Source organism: Trifolium pratense, linkage group LG2 (assembly GCF_020283565.1).
Source record: "Trifolium pratense cultivar HEN17-A07 linkage group LG2, ARS_RC_1.1, whole genome shotgun sequence".
Lineage (NCBI taxonomy): Eukaryota > Viridiplantae > Streptophyta > Magnoliopsida > Fabales > Fabaceae > Trifolium > Trifolium pratense.
Genome location: NC_060060.1, coordinates 53,792,206 through 53,817,634, shown reverse-complemented (window position 1 = coordinate 53,817,634; position 25,429 = coordinate 53,792,206). Strand labels below are relative to the sequence as shown.

The window sequence follows — 25,429 nt, the reverse complement described above, 5'->3', positions numbered from 1 at the left end:
GATACAAGGAGCCAGTTCAACCCTTCGTCGAACCATCGGCTCTGATACCACTGTGAGGTCATCACGAGGGGGCAGCCGGGGGATCATCCACATTGGGCTTAAGAACAACTCTACAAGTGAGTTGGACACCACACTCTTACCCAAAACCTTAAGGTGTTAGGTTTATGGGTCATCTCACTTATAAAGTGTTCAACCTCCACTTTTCTAAGCAATGTGGGACTTAACCACTCACACTTGCCACAACACTGTGGACCATTGAATCCAGCCCATTGTAGGTAGACAATGGTGTTTGATACAAATGAAGCAAATTAATCCACAAGCAGAAATTGATTTTCAAATATTCATAGCTTATTCAACACATAGACGAGAGACAAAACATAGTGTAATGACTGGGTCTATGTTCTCATTCATGGTGCACTTTTTGGTTGATTCAATTGGAATGAAATAAATATGTGACATTTCATGATAGAATTACCTTTTGTTTTTGTCGGCTATGTCGTTTGTTGTAAGAGGAAAATTACAATTGTGCATGATATAAGTCTCAATCATAAACGACACAAGAAATGATTAGACAAAAGAGTGGTCTCTAAATTTTGTAGTAGTTAAGTGGCAAATGAGTTCTATTTCATTGTGAGCTGTAATCAATAATAATAATATGAATCGTTTGTGTGTATTATTGATTTGTGAAATTATGATTATATCCATACAGATAGATTCTTAGGTGGGTTCTGAATCCTAATGTGTCGTGCATTTGATGCTTCGTACTATTTATCAACACATGGTTGAAACCACGTTCACAAGTATAAATTTTAAGATTTTTGTTTTCATGCATACATCCAAACAATAGAATTTTGCTCTTTAGCTCCCTATATTGCTTAGTTTAGAGGCTCCCAAAAATTCAATTTTATCTTTTAGATTAATGATTCGAAAGTTATCTTCCAATAAGTTTTGTAGTTATTTTTGCTCGCTAGATTTCGAAAGATAATTTTCGAAATGTGAATTTATATCTAGAATATATATCGAAACTGATATGTTATATGTGTTTTTAAGTTGGATAATCAACACATGTTCATGGTGAATTGAGATTTGCCACACTTAAAAAACAAAGTTTTCACATGATTTTCAATCTCAATAGTTAATTATTGATCGGACGCATCAAATTAATAAAGTTAACAATCACATAAAATAATCTCAACCACACGTTCAAAATCAGACGGTCATAAATCAAAACTGTGTGAAAACAATGGTAAACTTCACAACATGAAATTTGCTTCGGTCCATGGTCTTGGTGAACCCACGTTCACAAGAAGTTATTGGTTTAGGCATCTAGGGTGCTGCTTTTTCCCACTAATACTGTACTTAGAAAGTAAAACTCAATGTTTGTGGATATGGATCGCACAAATTATCCCTGAAAATTTCTCATTCCACCTACCCACTTTCTCACCCACTCCCTGGAAATTCCATTTTTGCCTTTGGTCAAAAAATTCGGAACGCGTTTTCCGAATTTTTTTAATTCAAATTTGGAAAAAACACTCCGAAGTTGTTTTTAAAGGCAAAAAAAATTCGGAAAACGCGTTCCGAATTTTTTGACCAAGGGCAAAAATGGAAAAACAGGGGGTGGGTGAGAAAGTGGGTAGGTGGGATGAGAAATTTTCATTATCCCTAGGCTTAAGCTTTGGCCCAATTGGGGTTTTGGCCCCAACCAAACTTATAAAAAAATTGAGTTATAGAACTAGAAATTTATTTTTCAATTAACGTAGATTAAGTTAGGCATAAGATAGAAGAACAACATAATATTGTTGATGCAAAGCCGGCCGACGAATCACCTAAGGCTGATGTGGTGGCCCCTAAGGTTGATCCTAAGGTTGATCCTAAGGTTGATTTTTGCATCGAATTCACAACGGAATTGAAGTTTGATCACTGCAATACGCTGGTCACAAACTATAGAGGGTCGAGATACCGAATCCTCCGGTTTGAAGCTCCTCGCCGATACCTTGGGATAAACATAAAAACATCTACAATTTATGATATTCTTGCTAGTAATCACAATCAATAATGATACATGAGAAATGAATCAAGAGGCTATGCTAAGGATTACTCTCCGTAACCTCAAGGTGTGGGTGTGAACTACTCACACCTTGACATCATGAAAAACACTAAACTATATAGATTACAAGAGTAAGAACAAAAACAAAAAATGTACAAAGATAAATTTATTGGATTTTTGCAAAGTGTTACAAGCTTGATTGATGAAGATTACAAGAGAGAAAGGGCTATTATATAGGCTACAAGTGCTGAGAATTTTTTGAAAATTAGATAGCTAATACATAAGTGCACATAAGTGACATTAAAATGGGAAAATTAAAAGCCCAAACTGCCAATTTCTTTCAGCTAGAGCTGCCACGGCCATGAGAAGCATTGGCACGGCCGTGGGGAACTTTTCAGACATGCCCAACACTTCAGTTTTGCTTGGCATGACTGTAACACTCCTTGACACGGCCGTGGCCAAGCTTCAGACCTTTAATGTTTGACTTTTCTCACTTTAGGCCATTGGTAATGGCCATCAACCAAGAAATTAAGTCCCTAGCTAGCCATCAATATCCATTAATCCTTCATTAAAGAATCTCGCTGAAGTTGTCCATAGTTTCACTGTCCTATGTTATGAAGATGATCTTACAAGATTTTTTTTTTGACAAAATGATCTTACAAGATTTGTACCCCAAATATGTAGGATTTTCTACTACTGTCCAAAATCTTGACATTTCCATTTTCTGCAATGAAAAAAGTACTACCAGAATCTGCCAATCTGGAACTGGCCCGTCTCTTTTAGCATATCGTCGTCACTGCTAGAACTTCCATTAGGAATGAAAAATCTAAGTTCAAAAGTCTGTGGACCTTCCCTAGGTAGACTTTTGATTTGCTACAACTTCACCCATTGCTCTGCCTCTGCTACAACTTTGGAATTTTTATATTCAATATATGAAAGTTTGGTCTGATTGTCTTAATATTTCTTGAATTATCCAATATATGAAAATTTTCATTACATTTGCTTAGTAGAAAGGAAGCACGATTGTTAGTAGTCAAAGGATGTGAGAGATAAAGGTCATTGGATTAGGACAATGCGTTTCATTTGCTAAATAATAAGAGATCGGACATGATAACTTCTGTTGGACTGGTGCGATATCGATGCCGTTCAACAATTTATATGATTTTAAGTTACGGGTTTTGAAGATATTTGATTACGAAAACTTGCGAGAACATAAAAGTAATAAAAGTTGATCGAGTTGACAGAAAGATTAAATTGTTGGGATTAGACTTAATTGACCCGTTCATACGTATTTCCCTGATCATTTATATAGGTTCTAGCCATTTATCAATATTATCATGTGTTGCTCTTCGTACGCTTCGTCTCCAGATAACGACGAGAAATCTATTATACTTATCAACCCCCGATTCCTCGGGTGATTAATCAATACAATAGCGTTAAAATCCGACACTTTAAGTGAATATTAAACCTAAACCTATTCCTAGAGTTTAAAATTTAATATATATTATCCTAGTTTAAGATTTAAAGAGTATATTCCTATAACACTTCAAGTGTAAAGATCAAAACGATAGAAATAAGGATAATATCAATATTGATTAATAACTAAAACCATCTATAATGCCATGATCAATAGAAATACATACTAATAGAGTAATTTACATCTAAACTTACCAAATGTGTCTTTGGCTACTCATTACCATGGTAGCTCTACACAAGTGAAAAGAAAAGTGATGAAATAACAACACCGGTTGATTCCTCAAACAGTTGGTGTGCATCCACCTTCGTTTTCCTCCGTCGTAGTTTTGTGCCCAGTCTCTGCCTTTCTCCTCTGTTTCGCCCTCTGATGTTCTCTGGTGTGTGTGAGAATGAATTCTTTTGAAAAGCTTATCCATGCCTAGAATATTGGCAAGCAACTTGTACAAGGCGTTTTCTTCCTAATTTAATGTTTGGTACTCCCGATTTTTATTATAAGAAAAATTTCACTTTTTAAGTTTATTGTAAAACTAATGTATCTAAACAATATTATAGTCTAAGTACATTAATTTTACAATGAACTTGAAAAGTAAAACATCTCTTATAATAAAGACTAGAGAGAGTATTTGAGAAGAGACAAATGGATTGCACTAATTAATTTGGTAGCCAGGATTTAAACGGTGCTGCACACTTTTTGTTTTGGTCCAATAGAAAATCATCTTTGTGCCTTTAAACAAGAAGACAAATGTGCCTCTTAAGTTTCTAACACATTGTAATCACTTATCATTGAAATCTCTTGGTCACGGGAAGAGATTTGGGAAAATGGTAGAATTAGGGTTGAAGTCTAATTCTTGTAACTCTTTTGTAATGAATCTTTGTAATCAAGAAGGAAGTTTGATAGTGGATTGGAGGGTCTCTCTCCCCCAAAGTAGGTCGGTTTTGACTGAACTGGGTAAACAATTTTCATCGTGTTCTAGGCTTGAGGCTTTGGTGGAGGAAACTCGGTTTGAGGTGGAGGTACACCAAAGTGGTATGGCTATGGAGACCTTGTGTGGAAGCAACAGTGATCAAGCTTGGTAACTTGTTAGACTGCGGGAGGTAGTTGGACACAAGGAGAGTTTGAGGTTGCAGCTTGTGAAACCACCTAAAAATTCCAAGGTTGGTTGGAGGCAAGCATATCTTCAAGAGTACGGAAAGCTACAATCCGGGGTTTGAAGAGGGTACGGTGTAACTTGTGGATTGCCCTAAAAATCCAAGGGCAATTGGAGGCAAGCATTTTTCGGGAGTACGGAGAGGTAGACTCCGGGGGCCGAAGAAGGTGTGGTGTAAACAAGTGGAGAGAGCAGCACGGTGGTTGATGGAAAGTTGGCATCACCATCGTTTTAAAGGCAAGGTGGAGATTGTTGGGAATTGCCTTGAAAACGTGGAAAAACAGCAAAAGCTGCTGTTTTGGTGCCCCGGGCGAAATTCTGGTGTCCCGGGCGAAAATTTCAGTAGAAATGGAGCTGACATTCTATTTTCGTGCCTCAGGCGAAAATTTCGTAGGCTTATATATATGTCACGTTTTTCTGGTATTATGTGAGGAGCAATTAGGGTTTCTTCATCCCACATCAATCTAGGATCAAAAGGGGTTCCTTTTGGGTATATTCTAGGGTTGGGGAAGTGTTACTAACACCTTGTAATCACTTATCATTGAAATCTCTTGGTCACGGGAAGAGATTTGGGAAAAGGGTAGAATTAGGGTTGAAGTCTAATTCTTGTAACTCTTTTGTAATGAATCTTTGTAATTAAGAAGGAAGTTTGATAAGAGTAGGTCGGTTTTGACTGAACTGAGTAAACAATTTTCATCGTGTCTTTTATCGTCTTTTGGTAATTCTAGCTTTTGTTGATTTATTGATTATTGCTCATCCATTTTGTTTTGGTTGCTTCAATTCATTTGTCCCGCACATCAAAAATATTATTGGTGTGATTTTCGATCCGAATTCACAACAGTAGCTCTACACAAGTGAGAAGAAAAGAGATGAAATAACAACACGAGTTGATTCCTCAAACAGTTGGTGTGCATCCACCTTCGTTTTCCTCCGTCGTAGTTTCATGCCCAGTCTCTGCCTTTCTCCTCTGTTTCACTCTCTGATTTTCTCTGGTGTGTGTGTGAGAATGAATTCTTTTGAAAAGCTTATGCATGCCTAGATTATTGGCAAGCAACTTGTACAAGGCGGTTTACACATGATGCTTTTCTTCCTAATTTAATGTTTAGTACTCCCGATCCTTGTTATAAGAAAAATTTCATTTTTTATCGTAAAACTAATGTATTTAGACAATATTATAGTCTAGGTACATTAATTTTACAATAAACCTAAAAAGTAAAATATCTATTATAATAAGGACATTATAATAAGGACTAGAAGGAATATTTGAGAAGAGACAAATGGATTGCACTAATTAATTTGGTAGTCAGGATTTAAACGGTGCTGCACACTTTTTGTTTTGGTCCAATAGAAAATCATCTTTGTGCCTTTAAACAAGAAGACAAATGTGCCTCTTAAGTTTTGGATCCAATCATAAGCTTTATTAGTCTCCAAGTACTTGCTTCTATTTTCTCAATTAATCGATAAAACCTACAAGTGAGAGAAAATAGATAAAATACTAATTTGTTAGTAAAAACAAATATTTACAAATAATTGAGATTTTTACTTCAAATAACTTATAAAATAAGTCAATAAGCGCTTAATTTACCTAAATTTACTACTTTGAAACAGTAACTAATCAACAATATCCTCTTGGTCACATATTTTAAACACTCTTTTATTTGTTAAATTCATATAGATTCTATCGAAGTTATATGAGATTATTTACATGATTTGGAGGGAGAGTTATGAATTTAACATTGTGTTGAAAAATGTGATAGAAAATTATTAGTATGCCTAACACTTCTCATGAAGAATAATAGTACCAGCAACACATGTTTTGAGACATCTGCTAAGAAAATTATTACTATTAATGTTGAAGAAGCATTATAGTAAGGGTTATGTTAACTTGTGCCCTAAGGGCACATGTTAAGCTACCTAAAAATAGAAATAGAGCATTTAATGATAGAAAACAAAGGGCACATGTTAAGCTTCTAAATATAGAAAATTGCATTTAATATTCAAAAAATTTTTAATGTTTAAGAAGTTAAATGCACAAATTTCAATATATTATTTCTACTTTTGCTTCCTTAACATGTGTCCTTGGTGCACATGTTAACATTTTCCTTTATATATTTATGCATTCTTCTCTTTTTTAACATTAATTGTCTCCATAATTGAAATAATTAGGTCATGGTTCAAAATCTTTAATAGTTCTCTTATTTTTCTTTGCATCATTCTCATTGTCTCCATAAGTTAAATAGTTAGGTCTTGGTTCAAAATCTTTAATGGTTCCCTTGTTTTCCTTTGCATTATTTTCATTGTCTGCATACTTTAAAAAGTTAGGTCTTGGTTCAAAATCTTTAATGGTTCCCTTGTTTTCCTTTGCAACATTCTCATTGTCTGCATAATTGAAAAAGTTAGGTCTTGGTTCAAAATCTTTAATGGTTCCCTTGTTTTCCTTTGCAACATTCTCATTGTCTGCATAATTGAAAAAGTTAGGTCTTGGTTCAAAATCTTTAATGGTTCCCTTGTTTTCCTTTGCATCATTCTCATTGTCTGCATACTTTAAAAAGTTAGGTCTTGGTTCAAAATCTTTAATGGTTCCCTTGTTTTCCTTTGCATCATTCTCATTGTCTGCATACTTTAAAAAGTTAGGTCTTGGTTCAAAATCTTTAATGGTTCCCTTGTTTTCCTTTGCAACATTCTCATTGTCTGCATAATTGAAAAAGTTAGGTCTTGGTTCAAAATCTTTAATGGTTCCCTTGTTTTCCTTTGCAACATTCTTATTGTCTGCATAATTGAAAAAGTTAGGTCTTGGTTCAAAATCTTTAATGGTTCCCTTGTTTTCCTTTGCAACATTCTCATTGTCTGCATAATTGAAAAAGTTAGGTCTTGGTTCAAAATCTTTAATGGTTCCCTTGTTTTTCTTTGCATCATTCTCATTGTCTCCATTGTAGAAAAGCATGTTAGGTCTTGGTTCAAAATCTTTAATGGCCCCCTTGTTTGTCTTGAGATTCTCTTCGGTGTTGAAGCTAAGGAGTTCTTGAATATCTTCTTTCAATTTTTCCCTTGCATCTTTTCTTGATTCTACATTTGCTACAAACTTTGTACACACAAAAATTAAGACAAAAGGAAAAAAAAAAAGAAGTAATGGTGCAAATGTGTCTGTTAATGTTGGTGTTGCTATGTTTCAAAATAGCTATAAAAGTTTTTTAAAAAGTTATCTATTCTTAATATATTAAAATCGATTACTATCAAAGTTATTAATATATCCTTATTACTTTTAACCACGTTTTAAGTTTTATATCTCTCATTGTAATTTTACTATATATATATATATATATATATAGGGGGCTGCTAACTTAGACCCAGTTGGGTCTAAGTTAGCAAGGTGCACCTTTTCAGTTGGACAAAAATACCCATTTTTTTAATTTTTGAAAGAATAGAGCAACAGGGGCATTTCTGTAATTTACCCAACAGTACACGCGCCCCCACCTTCTTTTTCCACCCCCCAGGACACGTGGCAGCGTGTTAGTGGACAAAATCCAAGCGCGTGCATCACACGCGCCGACAGGCGCGAGTGGGTGAAGGCCACACGCGGAGAGAGAAAGCTTTTAAAAAAGAAAGGCCACGTGTCAGCATATGATTGGCTGCGTTAATTTTTTTCCATTTAATACTTTAAACTCGATTATTTCGTCGTAAATTAATTTTTTATTTTTTATTTTTTATACCAAAATTCATAATTTTTTTTTCTCTACAAATAGAGACTTGGTTCGTTTGATTTGGACACAGAAAAAAAAACCCAATTTTTCACTACCTTAATCTCATTTTTCACTACCTTACATCAACTCACTGAAACCATTCTACCAGGAAAATGGTTTCAGAGTACAAATCTCTGAAACCATTCTACAAGCTAAATGGTTTCAGAAGCAAATAACTAATAATCAACTTACTGAAACCATTCTACCAGCAAAATGGTTTCAGATTACAACTCTCTGAAACCATTGTACCAGATAAATGGTTTCAGAAGCAAACACAATTAATAAATTACTCACTGAAACCATTCTACAAGTAAAATGGTTTCAGAATACAACTATGTGCAACCATTCTACAAGATAAATGGTTTCAGAAGCAAATAACTAATAATCAACTTACTGAAACCATTCTACCAGCAAAATGGTTTCAGATTACAACTCTCTGAAACCATTGTACCAGTTAAATGGTTTCAGAAGCAAACACAATTAATAAATTACTCACTGAAACCATTCTACCAGTAAAATGGTTTCAGAATATAACTATGTGCAACCATTCTACAAGCTAAATGGTTTCAGAAGCAAATAACTAATAATCAACTTACTGAAACCATTCTACCAGCAAAATGGTTTCAGATTACAACTCTCTGAAACCATTGTACCAGATAAATGGTTTCAGAAGCAAACACAATTAATAAATTACTCATTGAAACCATTCTACCAGTAAAATGGTTTCAGAATACAACTATGTGCAACCATTCTACCAGTAAAATGGTTTCAGAAGCAAACATTAGTTTTTAATTACCGTTTTATCTCATTTAATTAACTAAAAATAGTTTCAGGTCTCCAAAAATTTCATAAAATATACCAAAAGTTCCAGAATATTATCTACTATTTTCCTGGTATAATGGTTTCAGTGAGTTGGTTGAGTGGTGCGTGTTAAATTACAACACACAAGTAACGTATTTAGTAGACAAAAAATGAGATTAAGGTGGTGAAAAATTGCGTTTTTTTTTCGGTGTCCAAATCAAACGAACCAAGTCTCTATTTGTAGACAAAAAAAAATTATGAATTTTGGTATAAAAATAAAAAAATAAAAAATTAATTTACAACGAAATAATTGAGTTCAAAGTATTAAATGAACAAAAATCACGCCCAGCCAACCATTGTGTGACACGTGTCCTACTTTTAAAAAGCAAAATTTTCCCTCTCCAGGTTGTAATCCAGTGTGACGCAGGCGCTTGAATCTGATGGATCTGGATGATCTGGGCTGTCTGATTGATCAGACAGTCTTGATGAGATCAGATCTTAGCTGTCTGATGGAAATCAACGGTCTGTAACCATGGTCCTTCGGTACGCGCGCGACACTGGATCCGCGTCTATTAATGGTTTAAGAAGGTGGGGCGCGTGTATATGGTTGGCAAAATTGCAGAAAATTACAGAAATGCCCCTGTTGCTCTATTCTTTCAAAAATTAAAAGAATGAGTATTTTGGTCCAATTAAAAAGGTGCACCTTGCTAACTTAGACCTAACTAGGGTCTATGTTAGAAAACCCCATATATATATATATATATATATATATATATATATATATATATATATATATATATATATATATATATATATATATATATATATAAGATAAATAAAAAAACAAATATATAGAAAGAGTTTAAGATAAATAAAAAAAAATGATATGCTTAAAAATAGGAACAAAACAAATTATAGAAATAGAAACATAAACAATATTTTTCATAAAAAAAACATAAAAAATAAATATTACTACCAAATTTACTAGTACTAACTATTAATAATAATATAATAAAGTTATTATAAAAAATATAAAGTTAATTACTATCAAATTTACTAAATTATTCTAAATATTTCTAATCAAATTTCTAATTTTTTGATTAAAAAATATACACAGGACCATTATTTGTCATTGATATATCAAAAATTGAATAAATATTTGTCATTGATAATTTATTCATTTAATAAATTTTACAAGAAATAACACAATAGTTTCACTTATTAAGTAAAAAAAACAATAGTTTCACTTATATTTTAACAATATTATATAACAAATTTTTAAATATTTTATTCTAAATAATTGTTTACCTTAATAATGATAAACTTAAATATTAAATACAAGTCAATAGACTCGTGCGAATGCACGGATCTTTTAACTAGTTAAAGAGAAAAATTACTCCATAGTCAAATATTGGTACAATTAGAGTTTCACTATTTAAAATTTCATGGTAAAACTATTATCACTTAGATGATACTTCATAGTCAAATAACTATATAAAGTATTTTCGCTAAAAGATTGAACCTCCTTAATTCTTAATCACATTATCGTCAATAAAACATTAACAACATTATAAATTAAGCCAACAACAAATTAAATTAAGTTCGTAAAAAAACAATTAAATTAAGTGTGCAGTTAAGTTTAGTTAATATATTAGAAGGATGCTTAATTTTTGGCAAAACTATGATTTTTTGTTAAAACATTATGGGTACTATTATTTAAACTAACCACGAAAAGTGAACATACCAAGAAAAGCAAGAGAGGCAGCAAAGCAAGAGCAGATTTCATCTTAAAAATAAAATTAAAGCCTCAGTTGTTTGTGTCTTTAGGTTTGGATGGTTGATCAGTTCACTAATTAATCACCTATTTATATAGCTAGATGAGAGATAGAACGTGACCACGTGCCTCTATTATGTATAGTGTGTACCATTTAGGAAAATTATTATTGAAGCTACCTCATTACTAGCTAATGTACTCTTTCCGTCCCAAAATATAAAGGAAAATTGGATAAATAAAGTTGATATATCTAGTCCAAATTTTTAACCAAATACATCAATTTTATTTGACCAATATTCTCTAATATTTTGGGACGGAGGAAGTAGTAAGCAAAACATCTCAATTTTGACAGAACCAACAATAAATAGTTACACGTGATAAGAGTGTCAATCCTATTAAACATGTAGTTAGTGGTTTGATTCTCGATTCATGCGCATGGAAAAATTTTAGTTAGAAGGAGAAAATTCACCTTATATATCTACAAGTTTCGCAATGAAAATTAGTTATTGCTATCAGTGGTGGTAACTTCGTATCAATATCATATAATTTATTAATTCAAAAGATATCATGTAATTAAAAAAAAAAAAAAAAATTAGTAGACCCATTTTAATAAATGAGTTTTATTACTTGATCTCATTAATCTCCCACTTATATTTGTCTTTCTCATAAAATAAACAGTTAGTAAATAGTAAATCCATTAAAATATATGCACGACACCCCTTTGTAGATTTTATATGTTTATTATATTATATATGCGGGTACGATTTTTTATATCTCATATATTTTCATCGGTGACAAATATGCTTGTCCCATATTTCTTTTTTGTATATATCAATGACATATTTATCCCATATTTTATTTATGTATCAATGACATATAGTTGCCCCACGTTTTAAATTTTATTTAATAACTCAAAAAATTAACATAAAAATTTTTAAGGTTTATTTAATATAGATTTAATTGTAATTTTAGTTCCTCTATTTTATCAAACTCGCGAAAATAGTCCTCCTATTTTAAAATTAATCTTTTTGGCCCCTTTATTTTCATATTTGTTGTAATTTTTTGTCCCAACTCATATTTTTTTTTCCTCTAAAAATAGTAATTTTTGGCGTCATAAAAGGTGAGTTATTGTCTCAAACATTGAATCTAAAGATGAAATATCACATTATAGACCGAAATTCACCTCTTTTGGCATCAAAAGTCACCAGTACTCTTAGGGCAAAAAAATGAGTTTAGACCAAAATTACAATAAATGTGAAAATAGAGGACCAAAAAGTTCAAGTTTAAATTAGAGGGACTATTTTCGTGATTTTAATAAAATAGAAGACCAAAAGTAAAATTAAGTCTTAAATATATTTATTGAATTATATTTGATGTTTAAGTGCTACTATAACATGGAGAAAATCATTAAGTGATATTTTAAAAATATGAATTTAATTGATATGCACTGACGGTGTAAAATAATTTTACACTGTCACCCCACTTTCTTGACATGACATGACAAAATAATGGTTATTTATTGGACGACAGTGTAAAACTATTTTACACCATCGGTGCATATCAATTAAACTCAATATTTATTTATTTTATAGGTGAAAAGCCGTTTAAATATTGTCTTGATGCAAATTTTACACGTTTATTTTTTGTGAGTACAAATATTTTTGTCACCCTATTGGGTTTAAGACATATCGGTGACATACTATAATTGATTAAATAACATTTAAAAGTATTAAAATGAATAATTCTTGGATACAAAAAAATAATATAGAAATAACACAATTGAATCAAGTGAATATTTTTCAGTGACTAGTATTTATCCTGTGTTTTTATATATCTACTAGCAGGACACCCGTGCGTCCGCACGGGAGTCGCGGCGTTGCCGCTCCTCACTTGGTAAAATGAAAGGATATAATATTTGGTAAAAAAAAATAGAAAAAGAACAATGGTAAAACCATCACAAAAAAACTTTAGGTCTCCGTATTAATTTAGAAATATAAATATAGATAATGTAGAAATTATGAAGAAAAAAAATAGGCTACCTAATTAATATATTAGTAAAAACATAGGTGTTGAAAAATCACAAAAAAAAACTTATGTCCATGTATTAATATATGAATATAAATATAGTCCCGTAAAAATTATTAAAAAATAGGCAATCATATTAAAATGTTAGTGAAAATATAGGATAGGTCTCGCCACAGTCATCAAAATAATTAGGTCATCGTATTAAATATGAGTATAACCAGAAAAATTGTAAAAAAAATAGACAACTTAATTTTTATTTTATTTTTGTTTCAAACAACTTAATTAATATATAATTAAAAGTATAAGTCTCGTAGAAACCACACAAACAAAAAAGTTTTCATATTAATATATGAGTTTAAATATAGGTCCCGTAGATGTTATAAAAGAATGGCCAAACTTATTAATATGAGTAAAACACATAGGTCCCCATGTACCAAAAAAAACAACACATAGGTCCCCAGAAATCACACAAAAGATTAGGATCTCGTATTAATATATAATTATAAATATAGGTCTAAAAAAAATAGTAAAAAATTGAAAACTTCACTTGATAACATAAAATAGTAATTTATTGGGAAGTAGATTAAAAGATTAAAAAAATAGAAAGATATAATATTTGGTAACAAAATAGAAAAAGAACAATGGTAAAACTATCACAAAAAAACCTTATGTCTCCGTATTAATATTTGAATATAAATGATAATGTAGAAATTATGGAAAAATAGGTTACCTTATTAATATATTAGTAAAAACACAGGCCTTGTAAAAACCACCAAAAAATTAGGTCTCTGTATTAAATATATGAGTATAAATATATCCTTTTAAAATTATTAAAAATAGGTAACCTTGTTAATATGTTAGTGAAAATATAGGTCTCACAAAAATCATCAAAATAATTAGGTCACCGTATTAAATATGAGTATAACCCGTAAAATTGTAAAACAAAACAGGTAACTTAATTAATATATAAATAAAAGTATAAGCCCCGTATAAATAAAAAAAAAGTTTCCATATTAATATATGAGTATTTTATAAGTTCCGTATATATTATAAAAGAACGGACAAACATATTAATCGTATTAATATGAGTAAAAAACATAGGTCCCGCATAAACCACATAGAAGATCAGGTTATCGTATATTAATATATGAGTATAAATTTAAGTTCACAAAAAATAGTTAAAAACTGTAAATTTTATTAATAAGAGTAAAAACATAGGTCCTGCGTACGTGTATGATATAAACTGTTGTTGTTTTGTTTGGCATACCTTGTGTCAATCAGGACTCATTATTAATAATAAAATTCATTTTAGTTTGTTAAAAAAAAAACACAGGCACCGCAGAAATCAGACAAAAGATTATATCCTTCTGTTAATGCATGAGTATAAATATATGTCAAGAATGAGCAACCTTATTAATATATTAATAAAAAAAAAATATAGCTCGTAAAAATGAACAAAATAATTAGGTCCTTGTATTAATATTTGATCTAGTATAACCCGTAAAATTATAAAAAAATAAACAACTTTATTAATATATGATTAAAATTATAAGTCTCGTACAAATAAAAAAAAAGGTTATCTTATTAATTGATGAGTATAAATATATATAGTCCTACATAAATTATTAAAGAACATGAAATCTTATTAATAAGAGGAAAAACATATGCCACTTTTTGCTTTTTCATAGCCGCCCCACAACAACAACATAGTAAACCATACTTTTTGCTTTTTATTCTTGTTCATCTTTCAATGAGGGGTGATTTTGGATCAATTTTGATTTAAAATCACTCCTTTTTGATTGTTTTATATTTTTTTTATTTAAATAAGTGATTTTTCACACATTCTTATGTTTCATTTGAGTTTTCTTTTGTTGTTCTTGTCTGATGTTGTTTTAATCCCGTCTTAGTGCAGAGTTTTTTTGTCTTGAGTTCGCGTCTTGGTATGGTGTCCGGTTTAATTCTGTTGTAGTACAATGTTTGTTTTGTTCAGATTTGCAGATTTGCTCCGATTCAGATTCAGTGCAGATTCACACGTACTCTACTTACTTGAATAAATGAATATTGTTTGTTGTTAGTCTAAAAAAAAAGAAAAACATAGGTCCCGTAGAATTCACACGAAATATTATGTCCCCATATTAATATATGACTATAACTTGTAAAATTATAAAAAAAAATAAACAATTTTACTAATATATGAGTAAAAAATATAAGACCCGTAAGAAATTTTTTAGCATTTTTCTACTAACGTTTTTTAATAAAGACACAAAATAACCCAGAATTGATTATGTGTCAAAAAATGAAAAAGGGGCAAATTAGGAATTTCATAGGTACTTTCTTTTCTTATATAGTAGATGGGTGATAAATATTTGTCACATTTTATCTTATTTATCAATGACAAATATTTGTCCCATATTTTTATTTTTAATATATATATCAATGAACAACTATATAAATTCAAATCAAGGTCTTTGAGTCCACATTAATCAGGCACCACAACGATATATATTTTATTAAAATAAATCTTATTAAAATGTTAAATATTCTTTGAAGAGAGTGAAAATACAAAGTTGATGATCAAAATTAGATAATAAATTAATAGAGAGATGTAAAATATATTTATGTAAAAAGCGAAAATGAAATATTGTATTAGGTTAAATTAGAAGAGAGATAATTTAAATTTTAAATTGAAAGAGAATAAATAAAAAAATTGAAAAAGAAAATAATGTAATGAAAAAATTGAAAAGTAAGAGAGTGAGAGGGGAATCTGCAAAGGGCAATCTATTAGCAAATAAGTTCCTAGCAAATCATTTATGGTCCGTTTGAATTTGAGTTATTTTAAGTTTATCAAAATAATTTATGTAAATAAATAATATTTTATGTTAATTTATAAGTTTTTACTAACGAAAATTACATTTTTATAAGATTTTTTTCCCATGTTTTATCTTTAAAAACTTATAATAATATATAAAAAAAAATTATTTATTTACATAAGTTATTTCGCAGGATCTCAAAATTAAATCAATACAACCAGACCCTTAGTAATCTTCTCAAATAAAATAAAATAAACAATGTCATATCCCACCAACCACAAGGCTTTCTTGTACGAGTAGTTAACCTAGAATAATTCACCCACAAGTTACCACCATATATATGCAACATTAGACAAAATCTATTGTAACAAGATATAGTAAATCATCTTATGATGTTATTAGCAAATAGCCAAAACCATCCATATGTTAGTAATCCATCTAGTCATATCCCACTAACCAGAACTCCAGAAGGCTCTCTTATATGAGTAATAATCCCCCCACAAGTTACCTTACCACCATATATGCATATTAGACAAAATTTATTGTAAGAATGGGATAGTAAATAGCCAGAAACATTCATGCTAATACTAGAATGAGAGTGAGTATTAGAGGATTATGTCTTGGAAAGAGAGTGCTTGCAACACTCCATATCATATCAATTTAACTCATGTACTACGCCACCCTCACACCCAAAACATGCGTCCGTATATGATCTCCAATTGTCAAATACGTAACTCTATCACCTCACTCAATGTATCTTATGATTAAGTGGAAATAGGGAGGATTGCAGTTCGATTCCTCGCAACTGCGATTGAAAGAGGGCTGGAACCACTTGATCTCAAAACTGACCTCTGAACCATTAGGCAGTCAAGAGGACCAGATATTGGTGGTGGAAAAAAAAAACTACATGCATCATTAAATTAAAATAAAAATAAATTTTAAATATTTGATGAATCACATACAATTGATATCCCCTCATTTTCATGTATTAAACATAACTCTTGAAGTCATACATATCGATCAACAAAAACACCTTTAACTAACTACATGTATATCAATCACCAAAAACACTACCGCTTAACTACAAACATAAATTTTAAATTCATTATGAATTAATCTTAGAGTCATGTGATATTGAATATTATATATATTAATTAAAATTGCAAAGTATAAAATAACATTTTTTATAAATAATTGTATAAAATTTTGTAACATTTTTGCCAAATTATAATTCTTACAGTTGTTGCTTTAAAAATAACCATAAGTTTTTTTTTTTATATTTTATTTTTCTTCATCAATTCTTTTATATTTTCATCTCTAATACAAAAATAAAATTGATACATCCCTAACTATTTATATATATATTGGCTTCCCACTAAATATATATTTCATATATAATTTTTTTTCTTCAGGTTCATTGCATAAATGATTGTATCTGACATTGCCACTTCCACCATTGCAGTGGAGATGGCGCCACTGACAGTGTTTCCATTGGCTCACCTATTTTTGTTTTTTGTTTTTTGTTTTTTCGTTTTGTACTTATTGGGGAAGGGTTTGAAGGCGGTGCAAATACAATACAATATGTATACAGCGATACGAGATAAATTTAAAATTTAAGATATGATACAGCCAAAACACTTAAAAAAATTTAATATATAAATGCAAAATATATAAACTTAACCAAAATTGATAATAAAATAAACATTCACATTTTTAAAATTTATCGGGAATGTGTTTGCTTATAAAATAAAAATAAAAATGGGGAATGTGTTTGATCTTTTTTGTATTAAAGAATAAAATTTAATCGTTAAATACGTATTCGATACTTCTCTGATACGTATCGGAAGTAATGAACATGTATTCCACAAACCCTAAAATTCCATAATGAAATTCTGATACTTTAAAATTGCTCAAGTATTATGTTAGATACATATCCGACACCAATAAATGTATGTTACTTCCTGATACATATCGGAGAAGTATCATGTAATTATTTTTATTTTTTAATAAAAAATATCAGAAAATATTCAATTGTCAAATCCTACCTTAACCTTTGACTGATTCTACTACTCCCACGATCTTCGTACACCTCAATTGCATTGAGAAAAATTCCACTAACTCGCATTCAATTGTATTCTTACTTGTCTATCCTTCTATTGGCTAAGGGAAGTTCATCTACCTCTAAATTGTCTTGCTGATTTCAATTAACAATTAGTTTATTCTTAAGTGTAAACAGTTGATAGATTAAGAAGTCATACATATGTATGTGAAGTAAAAGTTGGTTAAAATTTAGTTGAGTGTACCACATGTGAATCTACTTATATGTTTGTTTTCATTGGTTGTTGAATAAATACTTCAAATTATATCAAAGGATAATGTAGGCCTCATTGTAAATTAAATACTCTTACCTGTCCCTTTTATAAATAAAAAAACAAAAGTGAAATTTTTTTTTGTCATTTTTAAAAGAAACTTTGATCAATTTTGAAATGCCTTAGATGTTTAATTTCACATGTGCCCTTATTTATTACGAGGGATGATATTAAAAATAAGTATATCAGTGGAATTAAGAGTATTTAAATAGAAGTATTCATGGAATAAATTAACATTTATAAAACTATTAAATGAAAATAACCATTTACAACGTGTTTCCTTAGTTTTTGTGATTTATGTTTTTTTATTTCTTATAAAAAGGATAGGAGGTGTATTAGAATTTGTTTATAAGAACTAGTTGTGAACTTCTTCAAAAAAAAAAAAAAAAGAACTAGTTGTGAAAATTTCAACATTGAAAGTAGTAATATGGGAATAAATTATGGATCTTGGATCCTCCTCTTTCATACACTAGTAATCTTACTTTTGCATTGTTCTCATGGAGACCAAGCTAAGGTATTGGCTGAAAGAGAAAACAAATCATTGGAAATTCAACACAACAATCATCATCATAATCATATGGGTCATAATATTGATCCTTCATTAATGGTTTTCTTCACTTTGAAAGATTTGAAAGTAGGGAAAAGAATGCAAATATATTTTCCTAAGAGAGAACTATCACTATCAACATTATGGCCCAAAGAAAAAGCTGAATCACTTCCTTTCTCATCAAACAAACTTTCATATCTTCTCAAATTCTTCTCTTTTTCTCAAGGTTCACCTCAAGCCATAGCCATGAAAAACACCTTAAAAGAATGTGAGACTAAACCCATCAAAGGAGAAGTCAAGTTTTGTGCTACATCATTAGAATCTATGCTTGAATTTACAAAAAATGTTTTTGGTTCAAAATATGAAATCCAAAGTTATGCAACTTTGCACAAAACCAAGTCAAATGTTACTTTCCAAAATTACACTATAGTAGAAACTCCAATGGAAATTCTAGCTCCCAAAGTAGTGGCTTGTCACACTTTATCTTACCCTTATGTTGTTTTTTATTGTCATAGCCAAGAAAGTGAGAACAGGGTATATAGAATTTCATTAGTTGGTGAAAATGGAGATAAAGTGGAAGCTATGGCAGTTTGTCACATGGATACATCACAATGGGCACATAATCATGTTTCATTTCAACTTCTTGGGGTTACACCAGGAAGCTCTTCTGTGTGCCACTTTTTCCCAGCTGATAATTTCGTCTTCATCCCGAAATTCAAATCAAAACCTTCGTACACTTGAGGTGTTAACTCAGTGGTAAGAAGTTTAGTCTCGTAATCTCAATATTAATAAAAAAATCACAAGCTTTTTCTAGCATGTGATTTGTAATAGTATAATACTAATTAATGTGCTTGTAATTTGTGTTTATGTGTCTCCATGCTGCTAAGAAAAAATAACTGTGTTGTATTGTGCTCAGAGCTAAATAATACTGTATAAAATAAAACGTGTAAAATAGATGATGCGTTCACTCTAAGTTGGGATGGTAAAAATATTTATGTCTACGGATGGTCGCTGATAAAATTTAATTTGAGTTGTATTTTAGTATTTTTTTTAATTACATTTTTTAAAAAAAATTCAAAACTATTTTTTTTAAAATTATGACTTTCCCAAAGAAAAAAAAATAGATAAAATAACTTGTTTAATACGCAACTTAAAAATAAAATAAATATATAAAAATATATAAATGTAATTTTAAAATTTGTTTAAGGATTTCTAATAGGTAAAAAGTAATTTCAATTTAAAAAGGATGGGTTCGGGGATGAATTTAGAATAGGTATTAATATTCGCATTATTCGCTTCATCTCATAATTTGAAATCGGAGAAAATTGAAATCTAATCCATTCAAATTTTCCTCATTAAAATCGAAATAATTCGGACACAAATATATACGTATATTTTTTTTATTACAATGGAAGCAGAGAGGATCGAATCTACGATCTCTTGCATACTACTCAAATCCCTCACGTATACGCATATATGAATTTTATTGACATACCTACTCATTAATGTTTTTGACTATTTTGTCTAGAAAAACTTTTTTTCTACCCCAATATTTATCTCTTTATCCCAACATAATTTAAAATATTCTCATTATACCCTTGTCTTACTCTAGTATTTTTTTTATTTTTTTTACTACACCCCTTCAAATACTGTTCTGGTAAGGATTTATTTTTTTGTATGTTAATTTTACCGGAACACTTTTTCAAAAGTGTTCTAGTGTGTATTAATTTTACCGGAACAGTTTTCGGAATCATTCTTTGTATTACCAGAATACTTTTTCACCATCTTTCATGTGCCTCCTTTGACATCCTCAAGCTTTCAAAACAACATCAACATCAACATCATCACCCTTCATCACCATATAATCATCATCACATAACCACCAATAATTCCACCATTGAAGGGTTGGAACCGAGAAAAGAAACAACAACTTTTTTATCTCTCTTATTATCATCATCATCATCATCATCATCATCATCATCATCATCATCATCATCTCCATTCCATCTCCCTTCTTCTTCATACACAAAAACTTCAAAACAAGTTTTTATCTAAAACACAACATCAACAAAAAAAAAATCAGATCTAAACAATCACTCAAAATCCAAATTAACAACATGAATAAAACTCTTCTTCCTTCTTAGCCAGACTGAAATTTCTTCATCTAGATCCGAAAATCTTATCCTTCCTACTTTGAATTAACCATATAGCAAATCAGATGATGGGTTTATTTTCACTCAAAATCAAACCGATAAAAATAATATATTCGGTGACAAGAAACATGGTTCGAACAGAACCATACGAAGGAGACGGGCTGGTGACAAGAAACGGCAGCAAAGAATGGTGTTGAGAGTGATTTATGGTGATGAGAACCGGAACACTTTTTAAAGTGATCCGGTAAAAACAAAAACGATTCCAAAAATTTGTTGCACACCATAACATTTTTGAAAAAGTGTTTCCGTAAAATTAACGCTTAACTATACATTTGATCCTTTAGGTTTATTTTAGGTTTCAATTTAGTCCCTTACGTTTAAAAAGTATTAATTTGGTCTCTTACGTTTATTTTAGGTTTCAAGTTAGTTCTTTCCGTCAATTTTGTCACATGTGGCAGACAATTTGCATATGTGGACTGACACGTGGCACTTGGACACGCTGACACGTGTACTGTTCAAACGGTGTTAGTGACAAAACTAACGGAAATGACTAACATGAAACCTAAAATAAACGTAAGGGACCAAATTGATACTTTTTAAACGTGAGGGACCAAATTGAAATTTAAAATAAACGTAAGGGACCAAATGTATAGTTAAGCCTAAAATTAACATACCGGAAAAAAAAGCTTATCGGAACAGTATTTGAAGGGGTGTAATAAAAAAAAATTAGAGTAAGATAAAGGTATAATGGAAATATTTTAAATTATGTTGGGGTAAAGGGATAAATATTGAGGTAGAAAAAAAAGGATTTTCTTTTGTCTACCATAGCAAGCCTTATAGTTGATCCATTTTACTATTAGTCTCCTACTCCTAGTGTCAAGTTGGCCTTTATTCTTTGACTTATACTCTCCTCCTAATAAGTGTCAAGATGGCCTTATAACTTATTAATGCCTTTGACATATTTCTTTCTATCCAACCACTATAATTAGGTGTTTTGTTTGATTCCTAAGATGGCGCAATAAGACACATCCTCACAAATTTAAGTTATTTACACATGTCATGAGATTAATCTTAAAACGCCATTGCACATGTCCTAAATTGACACAAACTCTCGAAATCAAACTCATATAGTATTCTTTCAGAGAGAGTTATATTAGAGTTATATTATAGGGTCATATGCTAAACTGTACGACACTACTTAAACATACAAAAAAAAGAAAAAGATAAAATTAATATTAAGAAGATAATAATTTTTTTTGAAGTAAGAAGATAATAATTTACATCTTTGAGTTATTGAATATACAAGTTTTAAGAAGAAATTTTCATAATAATATGTTTAACTAATGCCTTACGGGCATTGTTTATAGCAATGCTCATTTGATATACAGTAAGTTTGAAATATATTTTTTAAGAGCATTGCTATATGTCGCGACACACTTTGTCACGAAAAGTTCACGAACCCCACCTAATCTATACTAGCCAATAGAATTGACGTATTAGCGGAAATAATGGCAGGAAATAAATCAACAATATCAAAAACATTATTTTTATATTTTTATTCGTTGTTAAATTAAATAAAAATTTAGGGAAATACTAGTAGTAAGTAACCGCTTCCCTTTGGCATCAATCACCGTCAAAACATCTCTCTAAATGCTTTGCTGCAAAAATTTCTTCTCATGTGTACGGGTAAGTGAGCCACCAAATCAAAATCCAAACTAGAAGCTTAGAAGAAAAACCAATATGATATTAAATTGGTAAATATTCAAGCAAAATTCCATTGTGACCATTGAACGAAAACTTCAACAACGAAACACAATTCCATCAAAGCGTGTATTGAGTCAGGTCAGCCTTACTGAGTCAAGTTGTAACCGATCATGACCTGCAATATTGCCGCAACACCCAAGCAACTGTGATGTATCACTGCAGTCTCGAGATTGAATTAGAACACCAAATTAGAGAGTAAGAGAGTCACCTACAGGTTGAAGAGGATGGGTAGATTCACTTTTCTGACGACGGTGTCGGCCGTAAATCGACGAACGGTGAAGCAGCCTTGACATTGGAAAGTTTAATTAAGGAAAGGAGTCAAGGCGGTGTACGATTTGAGTATCAGTTGAATATTCCAATTTAAGATGCAACACACGTCATTCGTGAATGATTCGTGAAGCTAGGCTTCGCGACATCCAGCATTTTCCATATCAAATTGCCCATAAAAAACCAGTCAATTTCCACTTGCTTGCGTTGGATAATCGTCAGTGATTATGTTGTCCATTAATTAAACATTAGCATTAGTCAACCACTATAGGTAACCCATCACAACATGCATCAACTTGTTCAAATTTTTTGAATGGTTGACCCAGCCAAGTCTTACTAACTTCTGATTAATTACTAATTAGCACACATAAACAATGAACCAAGCCACATTAATAACAAGTCAAAACAGATTAAAAGAATCTCCTATTCATATTCAAACAATGCAATACTTTATCATCTATTAGTAACTCACAATGTACTAACTCATACATTGGTCTCACGCTAAAATCTTTGAAGCTAAATCACAGTTTTCTTGTATTATAAGTAATTCATATTGAAGCAAGAAAGAGTGAATCAATGAAGAAACTTAAAGAGATAATAGGAAAATTGAAGGACAAGGCATCACAAAGCAAAGCAGCAATTTTTTCCAAACACAAAACTCTTTCCCTCCTTCGCGCCACGACCCATGATTCTTTCACCCCTCCAAAACACAAACACCTCACCACCCTTCTTTCCTCTGGAGACGGTTCACGTGCTACTGCATCAACTGCAGTAGAGCTTCTGATGGACCGTCTCCAAACAACTCATAACTCAGCAGTAGCTCTCAAATGCTTGATCGCCGTTCACCATATCATCAAACACGGCACTTTTATTCTCCGTGATCAGCTCTCGGTGTACCCTTACACAGGGGGAAGAAACTACCTTAATCTCTCTAACTTCCGAGACAAAACAAATCATGTTTCTTGGGAACTGTCTTCTTGGGTTAGGTGGTACGCGCAATACATCGAACACCTTATGTGCACTTCTAGAATCTTAGGTTTCTTCATCGGAGAAACCACGCCGCTTTGTAAGCCACAAGAAGAAAGAGTTTTGGCTGTTACTAATAGTGATCTGTTAAGAGAAATGGATTCTTTGGTGGCTTTGATGGAAGGAACTGTGAAAAGACCCAATACTCCAACAAGTGAAAATAACAAGGTGGTTGTTGAGATAATGGATTTGGTTGAAGATGATGGGGTTGTTGCTCTGAGTGAAATTTTGGTTAGAGTTCAGGAATTTGGGGAGAGGGAGAAATTGGGTTGTCTTGGTTTTGGAGAAATTGTGGAATTGGTTTGTGTTTTGAAGAGATTAGAAATGTGCAGAGAGAGAATGATGATGGTGATGGAGGGGATTGAGGAGAAGAGATTTTGGGATTCAGTGAGAGAATTGAAGGAAAAAGTTGGGAGGATGAAGGTGTATAGGGAAGAAGGGAAGGTTTACACGAATGCAACAAAAGATAGAAGAACTGAGTCGGATAGGTTTGATGATAGAGTTCTTAGTTCTGTTGGTTCTATTACGTTTCCTTCTTCAAGGTTCTTTTAGTCATTAATGTGATAATAGGATGAAACATTTTGTGTTTTTTTTTTTTTTTTGTTCTAATTATCTTATGTTGAAATTTTAGTGTATAGTATTATGTGATGGTACAAATTGAAGTAGGAATTTACAATGTGTGTGATGAATGGTTTTGGTTGAATGTATTTTTAAAGGCCAAAAAAGATTATATTAAACAATGACATTATATGATTATACATAATAGAATTCACTAATACTATGGGATCAAACTCTCATATTCTCATGTGTTAGATTACAAAGAAAATAAGAACAAGTGACAGGGAAATTAAATAGTATAAGCTTATCCTGATATGAAACAATTGTTAAGACCAATGTCAGGTTGGAATGCAAGTCTAATTTATAAAAGCATTCATCTCTGTAGACACTGATTTATAGAGGAAGGACCTCCCAATGTAGATGGTCATACCGATGGGGGAACCTAAAGATGACGGTTGAAATTGATCGGGCGTGGTGGAAGACCGCGATACTCCTCCTATTGGGGTAGTGTAGATTCAACGATTCAAATGATCATAGTGAGAGTTTTGGTAGAGCTTAAAGGTTTAATCATAGGTAGGAATATACTTTTACTGAGGGTTATAAGCCTTTTATAGATGACAACGCTCAAGTTCGTAACAGTTATTCCGTTGCTCGAATCTCGGCGTGATTCACCAAGAGGTTAGTCCGGTGTATCGCATAACTTGGTAAAGCTTACTAATTTGGATCATCATGGATCATTGCAAAACAATTACTATAAAATTTATCACATCCCAATTGTTTGAGTTATGACTCCTCTCTACCATAAATTGAGGAAATTCACTTCACTGTAATTGTTAATTGTTGGTTAACTTTCAAAAAAAGAAAAAAAGGAATAATTTTCATATTCTAGCTTTTCTTGTTAAAAAGAAAATATTTTTTTTATGA

The 25,429-nt window shown here is 31.2% G+C and overlaps 2 protein-coding genes and 1 pseudogene across 2 annotated transcripts; 2 read left to right on the top strand and 1 right to left on the bottom strand.

Annotated features, from left to right (window-relative positions):
- Nucleotides 1-6,808: 6,808 nt before the first annotated feature.
- LOC123906230 lies at nt 6,809-11,052 on the bottom strand (annotated as a pseudogene).
- A 7,565-nt stretch (nt 11,053-18,617) lies between these two features.
- LOC123904941 (BURP domain protein USPL1-like) lies at nt 18,618-19,478 on the top strand. Its single transcript, XM_045954548.1, has one exon. It carries the CDS (start codon nt 18,618-18,620, stop codon nt 19,476-19,478), a length of 861 nt encoding a protein of 286 aa, XP_045810504.1.
- A 2,954-nt stretch (nt 19,479-22,432) lies between these two features.
- Nucleotides 22,433-24,823, top strand: LOC123906228 (putative clathrin assembly protein At4g40080). The gene has a single exon (XM_045956095.1). It carries the CDS (start codon nt 23,498-23,500, stop codon nt 24,497-24,499), a length of 1,002 nt encoding a protein of 333 aa, XP_045812051.1. The 5' UTR covers nt 22,433-23,497; the 3' UTR covers nt 24,500-24,823.
- Nucleotides 24,824-25,429: the final 606 nt, after the last annotated feature.